This window comes from Heliangelus exortis, chromosome 1 (genome assembly GCF_036169615.1).
Source record: "Heliangelus exortis chromosome 1, bHelExo1.hap1, whole genome shotgun sequence".
Taxonomy (NCBI): domain Eukaryota; kingdom Metazoa; phylum Chordata; class Aves; order Apodiformes; family Trochilidae; genus Heliangelus; species Heliangelus exortis.
In genome coordinates this window covers 78540184-78558112 of record NC_092422.1, presented here as the reverse complement: position 1 = coordinate 78558112, position 17929 = coordinate 78540184, and the positions used below count along the sequence as shown (strand labels likewise).

General features: G+C 37.7%; 2 protein-coding genes across 15 annotated transcripts in view; one reads left to right on the top strand and one right to left on the bottom strand.

Moving 5' to 3' along the window:
• The window catches only part of KLHL15 (kelch like family member 15), a 31902-nt gene extending 24092 nt beyond the window's left edge, over positions 1–7810 (top strand). For 12 of the 14 annotated variants that reach the window (XM_071749947.1, XM_071750048.1, XM_071750024.1 and 9 more), the window contains one exon: positions 997–7810. In XM_071749947.1, the coding sequence (XP_071606048.1) occupies positions 997–2106 (1110 nt within the window). In that variant the 3' untranslated portion in view covers positions 2107–7810. The remainder of the gene's footprint in view (positions 1–996) is intronic. The other 2 variants (XM_071750028.1, XM_071750038.1) reach the window with 1 other exon arrangement.
• The window catches only part of PRDX4 (peroxiredoxin 4), a 127324-nt gene that overhangs the window by 14682 nt on the left and 94713 nt on the right, over positions 1–17929 (bottom strand). The gene's annotated exons all lie outside the window — the stretch shown is intronic.

Here is a 17929-nt window from a genome sequence, read left to right as displayed (position 1 = left end):
AGGAATGTTGTGTTAGACCAGGCTCTTTACAGAAAGTGTGAAGCCTCTTTGAAGAAGTTAACATCATGTCCTGAGGGCTGCCCAGACCTTGATTTATTAAAATGTTCAAGGTGGTGATGTCTTCTGGTATTGTCTCAGGACCAGTTCCAGGAACTTAAATTGACTCAGATAGTAGGAGGGGTCCTGAAAAGGTAAATTCTTACAATCTCCCCCACCCCCAACTCCAGTAAAACTGAGCAGGGATTGCTCTTAAAATTGAGATGCCATCGAGAGGAAGCACTTTGCTATTTTGTGGTAATTCAAAGGTTGTAACACTCACCTAGGAAGCACAAGCTCAAACCTACCTACACTTTTCCAAATAAATGAACAACAAGGATTGTAGGTTGAGATGCTTTCCTCTTGTGTAAAAGGTGTTTGTTAACATGTGAAAACTCTCAGAGGAGAAAGCATAAGGTAACCTACCCTGAAAAGTGGATAGTGTGGGGTTTGGGTACCTTCTACCTCATCCCAATTAAATATCCCTGTGAGCAGAGCCTGGCATTTGGGAGTGCCTGCTTAGGCTTCGTTGTGAGAATTCAGCAGAAATTATACTAGGGTAGACCTTGGTAAACACAGAATGGGTCTATAATGTGTTTCAAAACCAGGGTAATGGTACATTTTAAATTTTGTATGTTTTCATATAATTTCATGTATTAAGCAGCAGATGAACAGACATTTTTGGGGAGAAGGAATAATGATTTCAGCTGTGCCTAATTCTGGCTTAAATTCTGCATGTGAGTATTCTGAAAATGTTAGTCACTGCTGTTAATCACTAAATTGCCTTCTTGTTTTTCGGTAACAGTACATTAATTTAACCCTCCATGCACAAATGCAATTACTGTCAAGACTGCCTGAATGAAACTAAGTTAAATAATCTTCTAATGACACATAGTCATTTAGGTTTTCTGGATTGCTTCTCTTGGTCAGAATTTTAATAACTTTTAAATGTATTCATAGGTAAAAACATCAGAGTTTTATCGCTACTCCCGGCAGCTGCGACATGAGGTTGACCAAGCCATGAATTACTTTCATAGCGTTCACCAGCAGCCTTTGATGGAAATGAAATCCAACAAAATTCGTTCTGCCAAACCCCAGACTGCAGTATTTAGAGGAATGATAGGACACAGTATGGTAAACAGTAAAATTCTTCTCTTGCACAAACCAAGGGTCTGGTGGGAACTAGAGGGTCCTCAAGTACCTTTACGACCAGACTGCCTTGCCATTGTGAATAACTTTGTGTTCCTATTAGGCGGGGAAGAACTGGGGCCAGATGGTGAGTTTCATGCTTCATCCAAAGTGTTTAGATATGACCCAAGACAGAACACATGGTTACGAATGGCAGACATGTCTGTTCCACGTTCTGAGTTTGCTGTTGGAGTTATTGGGAGGTATGTTTATGCAGTGGCTGGGAGAACCAGGGATGAAACGTTTTACTCAACCGAACGGTATGATATTACTGAAGACAAATGGGAATTTGTGGATCCCTATCCGGTCAATAAATACGGACACGAAGGGACGGTGCTCGGTAACAAGTTGTATATCACTGGTGGAATTACTTCATCTTCAACTTCTAAGCAAGTGTGTGTGTTTGATCCCAGTAAAGAAGGGACAGTAGAGCAGCGAACAAGGAGAACTCAAGTGGTTACTAACTGCTGGGAGAACAAATGCAAAATGAATTATGCGAGATGCTTTCACAAGATGATTTCCTATAATGGTAAGCTTTATGTCTTTGGTGGTGTCTGTGTGATCCTAAGGGCTTCCTTTGAATCTCAAGGATGTCCTTCTACAGAGGTTTATGACCCAGATACTGATCAATGGACTATATTGGCTTCTATGCCAATTGGTAGGAGTGGTCATGGTGTAGCTGTTCTGGACAAACAGATAATGGTTCTTGGAGGCCTTTGTTACAATGGTCATTACAGTGATTCCATTCTCACCTTTGATCCAGAGGAAAACAAATGGAAAGAAGATGAATATCCAAGGATGCCGTGCAAGCTGGATGGCTTACAAGTCTGCAGCTTACACTTTCCTGAATATGTTTTGGAGCATGTTAGACGTTGCAGCTGAAGCAGAATGGACAACTCGATGGAATACAAAAAGCTATACCTAATTAGTCAAAAAAACCCCAAACCAGTTGAATTCCTTCAGAGATGTTACCTAGTGTATAAGAACAACTACTAAATGTTTAAGAGAAACAGGATGTACAGGGAGAGTACTTACCAAGTTTATTAGAAAAGCCAATAGCGGTTTGGATATTGTAAAAGCTTTGGTTTTGTTTTTTTTTTTTTTTTTTAAACATAATTGTAAAGTAGGGGAAAGAAAAATATATTTTTGAGTGTGGTTATTTTTTGGTAACATTTTATGTCCATAATACTTCCTTCTCTCTCTCTTTCTCTCTGCACTCTCTTTTTTTTTTTTTTTTTTTTTTTTTTTTCATGTCCACAATAACACTATGCTTCTGAAATAAGTTGAGTTTAACAAAATATATGTGGAAGAAAGAGAGACATTACTTTCACTTCTTATTGCACATCAAAATAAAGTTCATCATCTGTACTGGGGTACAACCAGGTTTGAAAGAACAAAACTAAATAATTTCTGTATTTTACATTGTCTTTTGGGTGCTTTTCCCATTAAATGCAAAGTGTTCTCAATTCTAGGTGTTTTTGTTTCCCTTTATATATGTTGAAGAATAATCTCAACCCCTTTGCATGAACTTTTTCCTGGTTTTGTATAGTACTACCAGTAAGTCTACCAAAATGCAAATTACACATTTTCTACTAAGTTGAAAATGGACCATTTTTATATTCAAAATATTATTTCTTTGCTGCCTTCTGCACTACCATCTGCATTGTGTTTGTTGGTGAGCAAAAACAGTATACACACATATGCCTACACTGTAAAAAATATATATACATCTCTTTATGTGCAGTTACAATATTATATTTTAATTAGTGCACAGATTCAGCCATAGCTGCTGAATTTAAGGTATAGCACTATCCTTTAATCAGCTAAGCAATTTGAAGATCTTAAGTAACTGGAGGCCTCATTTGATATCAAAGTATCTTATCTTTAGTATACACTGATTGATTCAGTAACTTTAAACTCTTTCTATTGATGCTACATAATGAATTGATTACAAATTATTTTTTAAAAAGTAAACACATCTTGCCAGAGTTTCTTTTACGTTTGAATGTGATGCCCAGTTTTCTTTTTCTATGAAAATGTCAATAAGCTCTGCTTTGACCCACAGTTATTTTCAGAACTGGATAAACCACTGTTTATTCTCTGTATTTTGCTTTTACTTGTACTTCAATGCAAGTATTTTCTTTGTACTCGTATTGAAATGGTATAGTCTTTTTTATTATTATTTTTGAGTGCTATGAACTACTGTGTTTTGAATATGCGGAGTTAGGTGGTTGGATGGTTAGTACCATTTATGTTTCTTTTACAAAAAAAAAAAAACTACACAACTATAGCTACTGACCTCAGAGTGCCTGTACTGACATGTGTGGTCCAAGAGGGCTTTGAATAACTCCATTGTGTTAACTTGCAGATACTGTTACTGATGGTATATTGGTAAGAATCATCTGCTAAAACAAATATTTAACAGTAATTACATTCTGATTATATCTAATGATGTGAAATTAGCCACTTCTAGAGTCTAAAGGGGAGATGTGGAAGGTTCACACTTTGTTCAGACGTTTAGGGGCAAAATGCTGAAATGTGCACCTGCATATTCTGTAAAATCTTATGTGGCTCTGTTCCACCTAAAGCAATGGGCTTTACTTGATATGCAGCAATGCAAAACCACTTTATTCAGCATCTTCCAGTCAGAAATCACTGTAGAAAAGGAATGTACAGTACTCAGGGAGCTCAAAAGAATGCACTTAAAAAGGGACCAAAATCCCCCTAGATTTCCTATGTTAAAAATAACACCTACTTGTGTGAACCAATTTTGATATCATTCATATAAGGAATTTTACATGTTTTAACTTCTACTTGTATTTTAGTACTTATGTTCTGCATTGAGATGGGATTTGGAGCTAAATGGCAAGTTGGCAGACTTTTTTAAAAATTATTATTGAAATGATTTATTGGTAGAGTATTTTATTTCCATATATTTTAACAGAAAGAGAAAATGTGTGGCTTCATACATCGCAGTGGTATATTACTTAACACTGGTAGTGACTGGACTAAATATTGATTCAGCCTTCTGGTACAGGCTAATTTGCAGTTAAATTTAGGTCTTTTAAAATTAAAATTCAGTTTACTGGACTAGAAATAGAATTTCCTCTCTTAATAGCTTAACTTAAAGCTAATGTGGCTTAAACTAAAACCTCAGTTTCACTGTGAGACTTGTGTGTACATTACCCTGCAGGGGTGCAAAGATAAACTGACTCCAGTAGGGTGCTAGCTGTGTGCAAGGAAAAAGGTTCTGCTGTACGTAGTTCATGGAATATTTGGGCACAAGGAAAACCCAGAATCTTTTATTTTATTCTTTTTGTCACCAGTTTCTTTCTCAGTAAGTTTATGGGGTAGCAAAAACTAATCCTGCTTGAGCAGACTTTCATGGGCTTGTTACATGTAGTATGGAATACTTCACTTTTATCTAGGGTCAGTCTGAGGAATGGACATGATTCTGGATATCTGGTCTTCCATGATTCAGGTGTAGTGAAGAGACATGGCCAAGGCTTTATTAAAAATAATGGTAAGGAAGAGGATGTCTGCAGTTATATTTTTGAATCTGCATTTAAGCACCTTCTTAAGTTCTTTGTGCTAAGCAGCTGACACTGAGGTCGTAGGTGAGTATTGACACTTGAAACATGAAAACATGTATAATTTTCAGGTGCTCTGCTTTTAAGATCTTAGTTATTTTCAGACACCCAGTGCTGAAAGACCTTGTTCGGGTTTGTAATAGTAATTATTATCAAAACTTAGCTTGAACTGTTGGTTACTGCTTCCCTGAAGTTGTGTCTCCATAGAAAAGCTGGCTGTAACCTTTTCAACATTAGGCATGATTGGAATTTGCTTGGGTTCACAACATGTGGGGCTATGTGAGAATGTTTTGTTAATTTACATTTCTACCTTGCTGTAATTGTTTCAAACATGAAAAAGGAAGTTACATCATCTTTTCCATTGCAGTGGAACTTTTGAGGCGGTTCATATGCCAGAGGGATTTTTTTATTATTTTATTGAAACTTTCTGTTAGTGTTTGCTTTTTAGTATCTAGCTCCAGATAATTATAAAGACAAAACTAAACTGGCTAATAAGAGCTGCCTGTTACTGTCAACTTTTGAACATTGCAATCAGATTAATAAAAGATTAGTTTTAAAAACATCTAAATGATTGCTAAGCCTGGGGGGGTTTCTTCTTCTCACCCCAAGGATAATAGAATACCAGCAAATCTGATCACACCCACCTATTTAAAACTTAATGCATATCCTGCTTTTAAACAGCAAGTGTACTTGCCTTTTTTTAAACAAGGTGGACACAGTGAGGGCTTTTTTTCTGCATTTGTAGCAAAAATGAATCGGCTTCATGTCTTAATTGGGAAACTAACTCCAGGAGGAAATTTTGTTTTCAGATGAGCCAGAATAGGCAAAAAGCATATTGCTCCTGTAAAGGAGTTGGACACTGCCAGTCCCCATTCCATAGGCTGCAGTATCTGTCTTTCGGGGACAGATCATTTTCTTTCCCTGTACTGCGTAAGGGAAAAATAGCCCATTGTTTCCCCACAAAGTGATGGGAATAGTTTTGTAGTGGGAGCTATTGGTGGCAAGAACCCTTTTGAAGTTTTTTTTTCCCCCGTTGATTCAGGTGGAGGAAGGCAGTACTTGGTTCTACAAAGGCTCTGCTGTTTCAGAAAGCGCTGCTAGCAAGGGGGACTGGCAGTGGCAGCTTGTGAGCTACCTGCAACCTGCTTTTAGATATAAAAGTTTCTCTTGAAAAGTGGGGTTGCCCTACTTTCTGCAGTATGATAGCAACCCGGTTACAGCAAGCTCTATAGGTCTGTGACTTCAATATTTATTTCTCTGGTGTCTGAGATTTGCATCCTTTTTATTTTTTCTTGAGGACCTCCTGCCTTACAAACCCAAGTGCTGCGTTTTTTTACGCTGATAATATGGTAACTACTTGCATCAGGGACAGAGCTTCACTTGACACTCAGGAAGCAAAGCATAAAATTCAGCAGGTACAAATTGCAATTGGTTTACAAAGAAAAACATTGCTTAACTCAAAATGTCCATTCTTTTGGAAAAAGAGGGGTAAGCATTATGGGGAGATGCTAGTGGTCCTTTAAATATAAATTTCAGGCATGTGTCAACATTTATGTGATAGTCTGTTTAGAAATATCTCCATTTGTAGAGGTATTTTGCCTTTTTAATACATTTTCCCACATTAAAAAAAAAAAACAAAAAAACCCTAGTGATTTGGGCCCTTGGTTCTATTAACATTTTAAGTGCGTACTTCACATATGTGAACAGTCTAGTATAAAGAAAACACAAAGCTGTAAGGTACTTACATTTGCACTTTTATGTTTTCTTTTATTAAGCTTGTGCTTAGGTGTTTATAGGGTTGGGACATCAAAGGAAATATTCATCCTGCTCTCATTCTCTTAATAAAAATTCACCTGCTGAAGTTACTTGAGTAAGCATGGTCCATTGCGTGTGGCAGGGCTCACTGAAGGAGACTGGGAGAAAAAAACCTAACTGGAAAGCACGTGTAATCTATTTAAAACAAAGCTTGCTGGTGTCCTGTAGTTAACATTTTGAAATGTTAATGTTTGTAAAACAATCTGAAGCTGCTTTAAATAAATACTTACGACAACTTTCGCATCTGTATTCTATTTTTGAAAGTTGGTGAGTAACTTTAAATTTTCTGTTCGTGGGTGAACTTCATAAAACAGTTGTATGTGGCAGGTGGGAGAAAAACTGTTTTGAGAACAGTTTTTGTGGATTTTTTTTTTCACTTCCCAGATTTCAATTAATATTTATATAGTATTTAATAAATAGCTTTCAAAAATCGGTTTCAAATATATTTGGATTAATATGTTGGTAGCTAGGGGAAAACCATTTCTATTTGCAGAGGGTAGCTTTTATTTATGGCTCTGGTAGAAAACCATACTGTAAGTCTAGAAGGTTCAGTGCTATGTGGGACTGTAAAATTAGCTATGCTTGGGGGGCTTTTATTACCTCAGTGGGACCCACCTAACTTTTATGTCAGTTCTGGGAACAGGTGAAGAGTGAGCTGTGTTTTTATTTTCAACATTTTCTCCTATATGTTGTTATTTTTGTAGCTCTTTTAAAAATAAATTATTGTATGTTGGAGATTGCAATTCCTCTATAGTGTATCCCACTTGGTTCCAGTATACGATATCAGATTGTATTCAAAATTATGTATTTGTTATACAATAAGCTAACAGGAGAGTTATTTTCAAACTGTGCCATGTTTGTGTCTAGCAATTGGAAATACTTTTCCTATAGAATATTAAAATTACATATATATGACCTCATATGTACATTTGGATTAACTGTCTAATGATTACCCCAGAGCTGCTATAAACTCTGAATAATTTAAGAATTGCCTATTTTAGCTGTTTTAAAGTCTTCTTTCTTTTTTTTTTTTTTTTCTTCTTTTGGCAGAAGTAACTTTCCCTAGCTATGGATACAATATGCTCAGACTTGCATATGCGCTGTTTGGTTTTTAAACTGAAAAAAAAATGTATTAAATGTGTATAAAGAAAAGTGTAAATAAAATATTTTTAATCTTTAAACCCTCGTGTAAACTGTGTAATACTGAAACTGTAATGGATTTGGGTTGCTTTCAGCAGGACTTCAGAGTTTACCAGGTTGAGCAACTCTTCAAAAATATTCTGTTTCCATAGGTCATGATGTTGTGTCAAGGTGATTGCAACAAGAAAAGTGGGATGGTCTTATCTGGCATCATGCTCCTATTTTCCTATTTCAGCCTGGAGAAGAGGAGGCTCAGAGGAGACCTCATCACTCTCTACAACTCCCTGAAAGGAGGGGGTAGCCAGGGGGGGGTTGGTCTCTTCTCCCAAGCAGCTCCCAGTAAGACAAGAGGGCACAGTCTCAAGTTGTGCCAGGGGAGGTTTAGGTTGGACATTAGAAAGAATTTCTTTACTGAGAGGGTGATCAAGCATTGGAATGGGCTGCCCAGGGAAGTGGTGGATTCTCCATCCCTGGAGATATTTAAAAAGAGACTGGATGTGGCACTCAGTGCCATGGGCTGGGAACTGCAGCGGTAGTGGATCAAGGGTTGGACTTGATGATCTCTGAGGTCCCTTCCAACCCGGCTAATTCTATGATTCTATGATCTTCCTGATTTTAATTGCTCTGATGGATTCATGTGTCTACTCTGCATTTCAAGCTTGAAATAGTGTTTGAAGTTGACTTTGGTACATTTGGAACTTGGTGTCAGGGCATAAATTTGTAAGGATGACAACTGAAAACAGCCTTTAGTGTTAGCTTAGTGGCTAGTTAGTGGCTAGTTAGTGGTTAGTAGTTAGTTAGTGGCTAGTTAGTGGTTAGTTAGTGTCTGCTGTCAAATACAGGGGACTGGGGGCTCTGGGGCCAGCAGGGTTCAGCACACACTTGGTCCTCAAAGGGCCAGAAGTCTGAGTCACACTGCTTAACATTTCCCTTAGCAGGAGGGGGGAAATTAGTTTCAGGATACAAGTGTCAGATTAGAACAATACTCAATACTGAGAAAGAGGCAGGGGGAGGGGGAAATGGGCCAGGTATAACAGGAAGTTATAAATTTATTTTTTCAAGCAGTCTGATGAAAGCCTTCCTTGTCAGTACCTTGCCACTGCCAAAAAAAGCATACTTTGGCAGCTCTCTTGGTGTCAGATCAAAGTCCCTGGTTTAAAAAAATCTATCAAGAATGTCTGGAAAAAACTGTGGTCTCTATTTTTTTAATATTCAGTTCTAAATTAGAATTTTAGTTTTATCTTAATACCTCAAATGACTTAAAACTTCATTTGCATGAGACCAAAAGTATTGGACTGATACAGTGGAAGAGATTACATCAATCACACTGTAAATATTTACAGTTATTGTTGTTGACCTCTTTATTTTCCCTTCTCAGTGAGCCAGGATGTATTTTTGGCAATAAGTTTCTTCTACCATGCTACCCTGACCAGCATGACTTACTTATTAGCACCTGTGTAATTGTTTAGGAACCTCAAAGAATGGTTTCATTGTTTCACTAAGGAGAACTCTCACATTTTAACTGTTGCATAGCTACTCATCCCAAATTCTTCACTTTTTTGGAGCACATGATATTATTTTTTGGCAACAGGTAGTCATCTCTGTTCACTTGTTTTGTGTGATATGAAACCAGTGTTAGTTTGGCAAAGACTTTTTTCAGTTAATTCCTTCCAGACTCTTCGGTTTAAGTTATCCACACATTGTCTTGCTTTTCTTGATTTCACAGATGTTCCCCATTTGTTACAGTTGGGGTTTTAGGGTTTTGGTTTTGTGTTGGGGTATTTGTGTTGGTTTTGTTTTGTTTTGGGTTTTTTTTCGGTTGGTTTTGTTTTGTTTTCTGATTCCATCAGCTTCATGTTGTCAAAAGAAAGACTGTTGCTTTTGGGGTTGCACAAATTCTGTATTCTGTGGCTTCAAGTTCATAACCTACTCATTGACTTGTGAGCCCCCACCCAGCCTTTAGCCTTACAGATGTTTCAGTGTCATCTGAGTGCAACGTTCTTGGCATGTGCAAAGTTCTTGTACTTCTAAAGAAGGTAGAGAATATGGGTAAAGACAGCTTTCGTTTCTTGTTTCATTGTTTCCACTTTTTTGCTTGGTGCCTTAGATGCCCTGACGGGTACTCCAAGCAGTGTGTACAGGTGAAAATAAACCTCATTTTGATCTCTGTTTAAGTGTTGGTGACTTTTCAGTCCTCTAGCCATTGGAATGGATGTCCCCATTAAGCATCAAATGCTGAATGCCAGGTATGTGATGTCTGTCAAATGTGTCTCCTGGTGAATTCACCACTGGTAGCAGTTCTCTATTATGGATACATGTTGATCAATCAGAGGTGCTAAAAAATTACTACTGTTTCAATGAGATAGATGGCTTTAGTGATGAATCTGTTTATTGAACTATTTAACTTTACCAGACAGACATGTCATTGGCCTGAACTGACAGTCTCCTTTCCCACACCCATTATTTCCTCAGGCATGTCCTAAGCATTGGTTTGTTTTATTTTTCGGTCATGTGGCTTATCTCACAAATTGGCATTATGCCAACCATATAATTCCTTTTCTATGTAAGTATTTTTATCTCCCATGACGAATTGTGCATATTATGGGTCTATTTATATGTGAGTACTACCAATGAGACTTTCTGACTTTGCCATCCCTTCTGTGTTAAAAGAATTGCATAATGCTAACTGAAACCAAATATTTCCCCTATGTTTGACTTTCATAGATTAAAGGGAGAAACTCCAAGGTGGTCAGTGTATTCCTCTTGTGTTTAACTTTCCAGATTGCCAAAGTCATACAAAATGCATCGGGTCGTGCTCGTGGTGGTGACACTGGTGTCAAATGCAAGGCAAGGCCTAAGCACTTTCCCCAATGTGGGTGTAGTGATGGCCTTCATTTTCACTTCTGGAAAGCATGAAATTGCTCTGCTGCCTTCTTGTACCTCTAGGAAATCCCTTTTGACTAGTTTATTCCCAGAATGGAGTTCTAATGACTTGGGTATCCTTCTCTGGCTGAAGGATGTTCCATGAGATTTGCTTTGTGTAACACATGCTCTCATTTCTTCCTCTGGATCTTATAGATAGTTCTGCAGACATTGTTTTTTAAATCTAAAACAGGTGCCAACTTGATACCAAGAATTTATTTTAACTTACAAGGATCTTTTTTGCATTGTAATGAAACCACAAACACAGAAAAATTCCATTTCAGAACAAGATGTTTTGGAGTGCAAAACCTTTCTTTGTGCTCCTGATTCTCAATTCGTTTACTGAAATCAAGAAGAGTTACTGTCAAGTAACAGTTTTTCCTTCATTGTTTTTCCTGACAGGTTATCCAAACCACTGAAAAGAACTCTGTAGTTAGGGGGGAAAAAAAAAAAAGTGATAATTAGCAAAACCATAGCTTTTAATTTAATGACTTCTCATTGTCTTAAAAGTTGGGAGTTGCTCCAATTAACCAACTGTATTGGAAGTGTTTTAGCTGATTTCTGAAAGAGATGGATTTTGTTTTGTTCTCTGAAAACAAGGAGAGTGAGGCTGACCTCTACATAAGTTAAATAAACTAAATAGTCCAGCAAAAGAAATCTTAGTATAAAGTTGCTAACATCCAAGTATTCAACAACTTTGCAGAAGTTATGAAATTAGCAAAATGGCTGCAGTTGCTTTGTTTAGTTTTGTCCTACCTCTGTGGTGCAGAGGTTTTTATTTTTCCTGGGGAAAAACTTAATTACAAGAATGTATGTTTTGCTAAACTTGTTTAAATTGGTGGGGGAAGCCATGCTTTAGGATTTGCACCCTTGTTCAAAGCAGGGTAGAACTGAAGTGACTTAGAAGGGTTAACAGTTTTCCAGTGCTTTAACTTCTGAAGACTTATCCATCTACTGTGGATGGAAATCATCCAGTATCCTTCAGAGATAAAGCCTGGGACAAGATGTACAATTATTTACCTGCTTGGTGTTCCCGTTCTTCTGTCAGTATAGATTGATCCTCTGGCTTTTCAATTCATGAAGTTGCCATCTCTTGATGTTCAGCAGAGTCACTCCTATTTGTAACATCCAATTTCTGCACCTGTATAATACTGTGCATTGTTAAGCACATACAGAAGTAAGAACCTATTCAATCACACTTGAGAAATATGGCATTTTTCTCATCTATAAAACTGTCAAAGCAAGCTAAAGCAGTGGTTTTTTTACCTCTGCCAGCAACATAATGCACTAATTTACATGACTGAAGAGGCAATTTCAAATGCTGTTCTAAAGAGAAGCAGTTAAAAATAAAGACAACATCCCTCTGCACCACTTTCCTGTGCCCTTCAGTTCCTACACCATAAGCTGCAACCTTACCAGCCATAGCTCTCCTCCATGGGCTGTGGAGGCAAAAATGTAAGTGACAATAGGCAATAAGACATGATAAACGTATAAAGGGGAAACTATCTAGATGAAGGTTTTCATTAGTGATTGCAAAAGACCCCATAAACATGTCTTAATGTTTCCTAAAGGCACTTCAGGATTAAACGTGTAAGGTTGGGTGATACTTCTTTGTGGAAAAAGTTCCCAGAGTGGAAGCAGTAGTTGCAGATTCCAGACATGATGGTATTGGTGAATGTGAGGCAAAGGAATGGAAAGGTGCAAAAGCAGCCTGAATTCCAGTAGGACTTCCTGGCTAATAAGTGCTCTCCATAGAAACACAAGATTATATCATGAAAATGGCACCTTGCTTCCAGTTTTGCATCTTATCTCTCGTTCTCTCTCAATCAAATAATGTCCTCTTCATTTTTGTTAGCTTCTGTGGTGTTTGTGAAGAGCAACATGTTGACTGCACAGACGCTGTAGTGGGTCAACAGGAATAAGATTAAAAGGTGATCCCTTAATTGTATGGAAATTAAGGTTTAGAAAAGCCAAATATTTAAAAGCCAAATACAGGCTTTTCCTCTCAAAAAGGGTGTTACTCTAGACCGAACAAGTAAAGCCATGAAAACAAATTCTACTTTATAGAAATAGAAAAATAAAGGTTTTCTCTTATGCTCATCTCCTGGTGCATCAAATTATGGTGGCAGCATCAGTGAAGTAATCTGGATGATCCTTCATGTGCTACTTATCTCTGTCTCCTTTTTTGTTCAAGCTGCACAACAAATCTTTCTGGAATGGTCTGCTATTTCTCTTGTGTCTGAGGTCCTGTCAGGCTTTAAGGCCCAGCCAGGGGGCTCAGTGGAGAAGCAATTCAGAGCTTAAGCCAAGAGTTAACAAACAGTGCAAGCTGTAGGCTTCACTACTGAAGTCCATGGTTCTTTTCCTGTTTCTCAAGGAACAGCCAACTTGTACCATGCAACATGTCACACAGTCTGTGGTGGTACATGCTGTATTTTCCAGCTGGTCTCGGTGTTTGGAAAGTCCCATGAACCTCACTGCAGCTCCTCTCACTCTTAAAAGTGTGTGTGGATACTGTTAGAAATATTAGAATGCTCTCTCCTGACAGCAAAAAGGAAGACATTAGAACACTTTCAGTAGCAGAGTATAACAATCATGTATGATATATGCATGTATAATGATATATGTATGTATAGTAAGCTTATAATACGTTCTGTTTCTCTTTCGTGGGAGAGCTACATCATGTACCCTGGTAGAAAGTAAAAGAGAAATTAAAACCTTTAAAAAATTGTCATACTCAAAGTCAATTCTAAGCAAAAAAGTAAGCTCAGCATGTCACTGTTAATTATTAAAGAGGCAGCACAGTAAAAGAAGGAATTCATGCCTTTAATTAGAAATTATTTGGTAGGCCTAAAAACTGTCCTTCAATTGAATAAGGTATTACATTTAATATATATATTTATGTAAATACTGTTGTCAATAAATTTCTAGGCAAATGAGGTAAAGTTAGTTACATCTCTTTGCTAAGAAATTAAGGACTATGTTGAAAATAATTTTGAAGTTAAAAATATTTAATGCACTAGATACCTAAAGAGACTGGTAACAGATGGGGACCTTCACCCTCAGCTGACAGCCAAAAAGTATCCACCTCAACTGAAATCTGAGAGGTATTTAAATTTTGACATGAGTTGGACTTTGTTGTGATGGGTGCTTAAGAGCATCAAAAGGTGTTTGTGTTCCCACTGCTGCTCACAGCATGTATCAGTGCTTTAGAAGATGATTGCTAGCTGACATCTTTGTTGGCAGCATCAACAGCTTCTTAACAGAATAATAATTTGTCACAGCTGGAAGGGTGTAATTGAGAAATGTGGAACTAGAGCTACTGATGGCTGCAGTGAGAAGTCATGGATGTGAATTAGGGAAGTAATGTTTGTGTGTTTAACTGTGGTGATACCAAAAGTGAAACTCTATTCAGTTGAATTCCACTAGGGGTTTTGCACAATACATTTCTCTTTTTGACTTGTCCCCTACCTTAGCGTATAGGATCTTTATTTGGAACGCATATTTTTGATGTTGTCAGGATGTGACAAAGCTGATGAGACAGCACACGTTGAAATTCATGTGCTGGTTAACCCCAGATGTGAACACAGTAATGCCTTTGATGCAATTAAAGGTAAGTCCAGGGGGAGAGCACAAAGAGCTCTACAGTGGCAACTGTCCTTAGCTTCAATTTACATTCTGAATGTGTGACTTCAGACCTCATAGCTGCACCTCAGACAAGTGTTGAAAAATGATCCACCTTCAATATGAAAAGCAAAAACACAAGGTAAGCTTCACTCCAAATGAAACAGTATTGTTAAATTTAGAAATTGCTCAAAACTCCTTTTTTATTCCTCCTCCTTTCCCTGCAAATTAGAGGGTGAATAAAGTAGGAAGAGGGCGATAGGATTTGTATGAAGACATGAACCACACTCCCTTCATAAAGGCGCTGGGAAAGGTCCATCATCAACAGAGCTCTGTCAAAGACTGCTCTATCAACTGATTAACAAATACTTGCTAAAAGTGGTGGGAACATGAGAAACAGATCGTGTGATTTGGAGACTGACCTAGAAAAGCTGTATACCCACCATGTCACCTCCAATTGTGCTATGTGTAGAGCATTAGACAGCCAGGCTTGCAGTCTTAGATGAAACTACTTAACAACAGAAAGTTCCATTATTGGAGCCCCTGTGGCTGTGTATTTTCCATTAACTAGGTATTTTCAGAATAACTTGAAAGGAAAAGAGATCTGCCAAATGGTGTCACTTTAACTTAAAACACACACACAGACAAAAGCAGGAAGAGGCAGAAAGGCAGTTTGTTTTATGAAGATCTGAAAAGTAAGTTCTAAACAGGCTGGCAAAACTATAGGTTGTTTTAGCGAAGAAAAAGTGCATGGAAAAGTGTTTTTTAAAATATACATCAAGATTTATCAGGGAGGAGAGCATGAAAACAAGACAGCCTTTCTGAATTACTAATGTCTTCCTATCATCTATGTAAATAGGTAACTATGGATATTTAATGGACAGATGTTACAAACTCACATTTTAACAGGAATCTGCAACGAATTTTTTTTTTCTGTGTGGCAAGTAACTGTCATTGTATTGCTGGTAAAGGACCATTCTTATTTCCTTGACAAGAAATTAAACTGTAAATAAGCAATCTAACACAATGTTATGAAAGCTCAAACTGTAATGGCTAAGGCAAAGGATTAGAGATCAAGTTTCTTAAATTGTATTTCTGCTTGGGCTGACATAGTTTATGAACTGTGGCAACGTTTCAAGCTTCTCTGAGCTGCAGCTTTCTAAAGGAAATATTTCTTTCACAAGTATTTAGAAAAGCCAGATACCAATGGAAGAGAAAAATACTGGCATGTGGAACAAAACTGAAACTTGTTTGAAGCTCTTATATTAGAAAGAGCCAGGAGCCGAGCATGCCAAAACTCTTTATTCTGTAGAATAGCAGCAGAAATTTCAGCTCCTTTTTAAGTCCATCTGACTAGGTTTTGGACTGTGCATAACCCATTGTGGCATATATTCTCATTGTCCCAGGGGACCTGTGCAGAAGCAGCCTTCTCCATCAGTTATTCCTGCCCCCAAAGCATGCAGGGCTTCCAACCAGATTACTGGTAGACTAAGAGAACAACACACCTACATGGAAGCTAATATATTTTTGTTCTTCTTCTTTAGAAAGATGTTCCCATTCTTTTCAGTCAGTCATATCAATCACTCTAAAGATGAAATTCCACATTAAGGAAAAACGTACTGAAGATGCTGGAGCTGATAAAGTAGTTCAGTGTGAAAGACTTTATGCAACAACTGTTTCAGATATTTAGGTGTTACATAACTGTGTCAGTCACTGTTGCGTAGTCATTCCATATAAATAGATGGCAAAAAAAAAAAAAAAAAAAACGTATTTGTAACATATACATCATCCTATGTCCAGAAACAATTGGAGTTTTCTTTGTTGTTCATGTAGCAAACATAGAAGGAGAAGGCACTTGAAATATGCTTATGTCTGTCCTCTCTAAACTAGGGAAAGAGCTGGCTGCATCTACAGCTTGGGGTTGAGCACCAAAGCAGGTGCCATCATTCACCTCAGTGATGGCTCTTTTGGGCTCACCTGGCATTTTGAGCTTGGAAATTCTTCTCTCTTAACACCCCAAGGATGAATAAAATGCATCAAGAAATGCAACTGCTTTGCAAACTATACAGTCCATCTCCATACTTTCATGAACCTGTCATAAAATACTGCAAAATTGTTTTCCACAGACGTTTGTAGCACCCTGGCTGCTTTTTTTGTGTAAAGGTGGGAGAGGCCCATTGGTCACTTATGTGAGTTTTAGAGGTAAGTCTTCCTTGCTGAAGATGGGATCTTCATAACCAATCCTGTAATAAAATACTGGAAAACTTTTCCTATATGTATGTAGTTTTTCATTGTAGCAACATCTGTTTCATCTGTTGTCCTGTGGTTTTGCTACTGAAGAAACACTTCATGGTGTTTCTGATAGTCCATTAACTTGCAAGCGTCAGCTGCTGCCTGTGAAATACAGCAGAAAAATACAATAAAGCTTTTTTTAAAAAAAGACACAAACCTGAACTTTTTTTACTTCACCTCATGTTGTTCCTGACAATAGCCCGATCTACAAACAATTAAGAAGGACTGTGTGCTAATTTTACAAACAGCTCATTGTCCAGTTCTACAATGTGATGGTTAAAAATCCCTCTTAGTATGGAAGTTATTTCTTTTGCTGTAGCCGGTTCTGTCAGGTCCATAAAGAGACTGCAATAAAGAAATCTAGGATTTTTCTTTGAGATGGAACAATGAAAACTATCATCACAAAGAAAATTTAAGATTGCAAGAGGGACCATATCTCATCTGTCTTTTCACAATACCCTTCCCAGTGAGCTACTTTCTACTGTGTTCTTCAGATGCTTTACCTTTTATGTAAAAACTATTTTTAAAAAATTTTTCCAGGACTAATAGGGTACTATTCTTGATATGCTAAAAGCAATATTAACTATTTAAAATTACTACAACTGGGGAGGGAGAGGGGGTGGAGCTGAGAAAACTTATAAAGAGAGGGGCCATGTTTGTTTCTTGGTGTTTTTATATGCCTAAATTAGGAGTGTAGACTTCTCTCCCCATGTCAGAGAGAAGGAGGAGGTGACAGAGCACGCTTCAAAGAAGAATTCAGGTGCTGTGAACACTTTCTGGGGGAGTCTACATCCAGTCCATACCATGGCATCAGAGACTCTTGTGAAGTTTCAAAAGGTAGGCAGCCTAAATCAGTTCTTCAGCCCTAGTCTGGATGGATGGCCACCCAAACAGAACTGTGATGGCAACTGGATGGCACAGCCTGTGGAACCTGCATTTTCCATCAGTAAAAATTAGTCTCACCAGAGAATAGAGACTAGGCTTTCAAATTACTTTGTCCCTTAAGCATAGAGGTAGTTTTTCACTGCTATGCAAAAATTAACAGTATTCTGTAAAGCAGTGCTCTTGCTTACGTTTGAAATGTGGTGTTGTCTGACCAAGATTAAGCACGAGGATAAATATCTTACAAAATGTTGAAAATAACAAGCACGGAGATCCTAGTAAATGATCAGAAGAAGATAACACGTGAACATGAAAGTCAGTAATCTCATTTGATGGACTTGCTATTTTTCTGCTAATGTGTTTGCTGCCTTGGATTTTAGATCAAAAGATCTTAAACACCTCGAAAGGTGGAAACTCCTGACCAGCAAATCTGAAGAAAT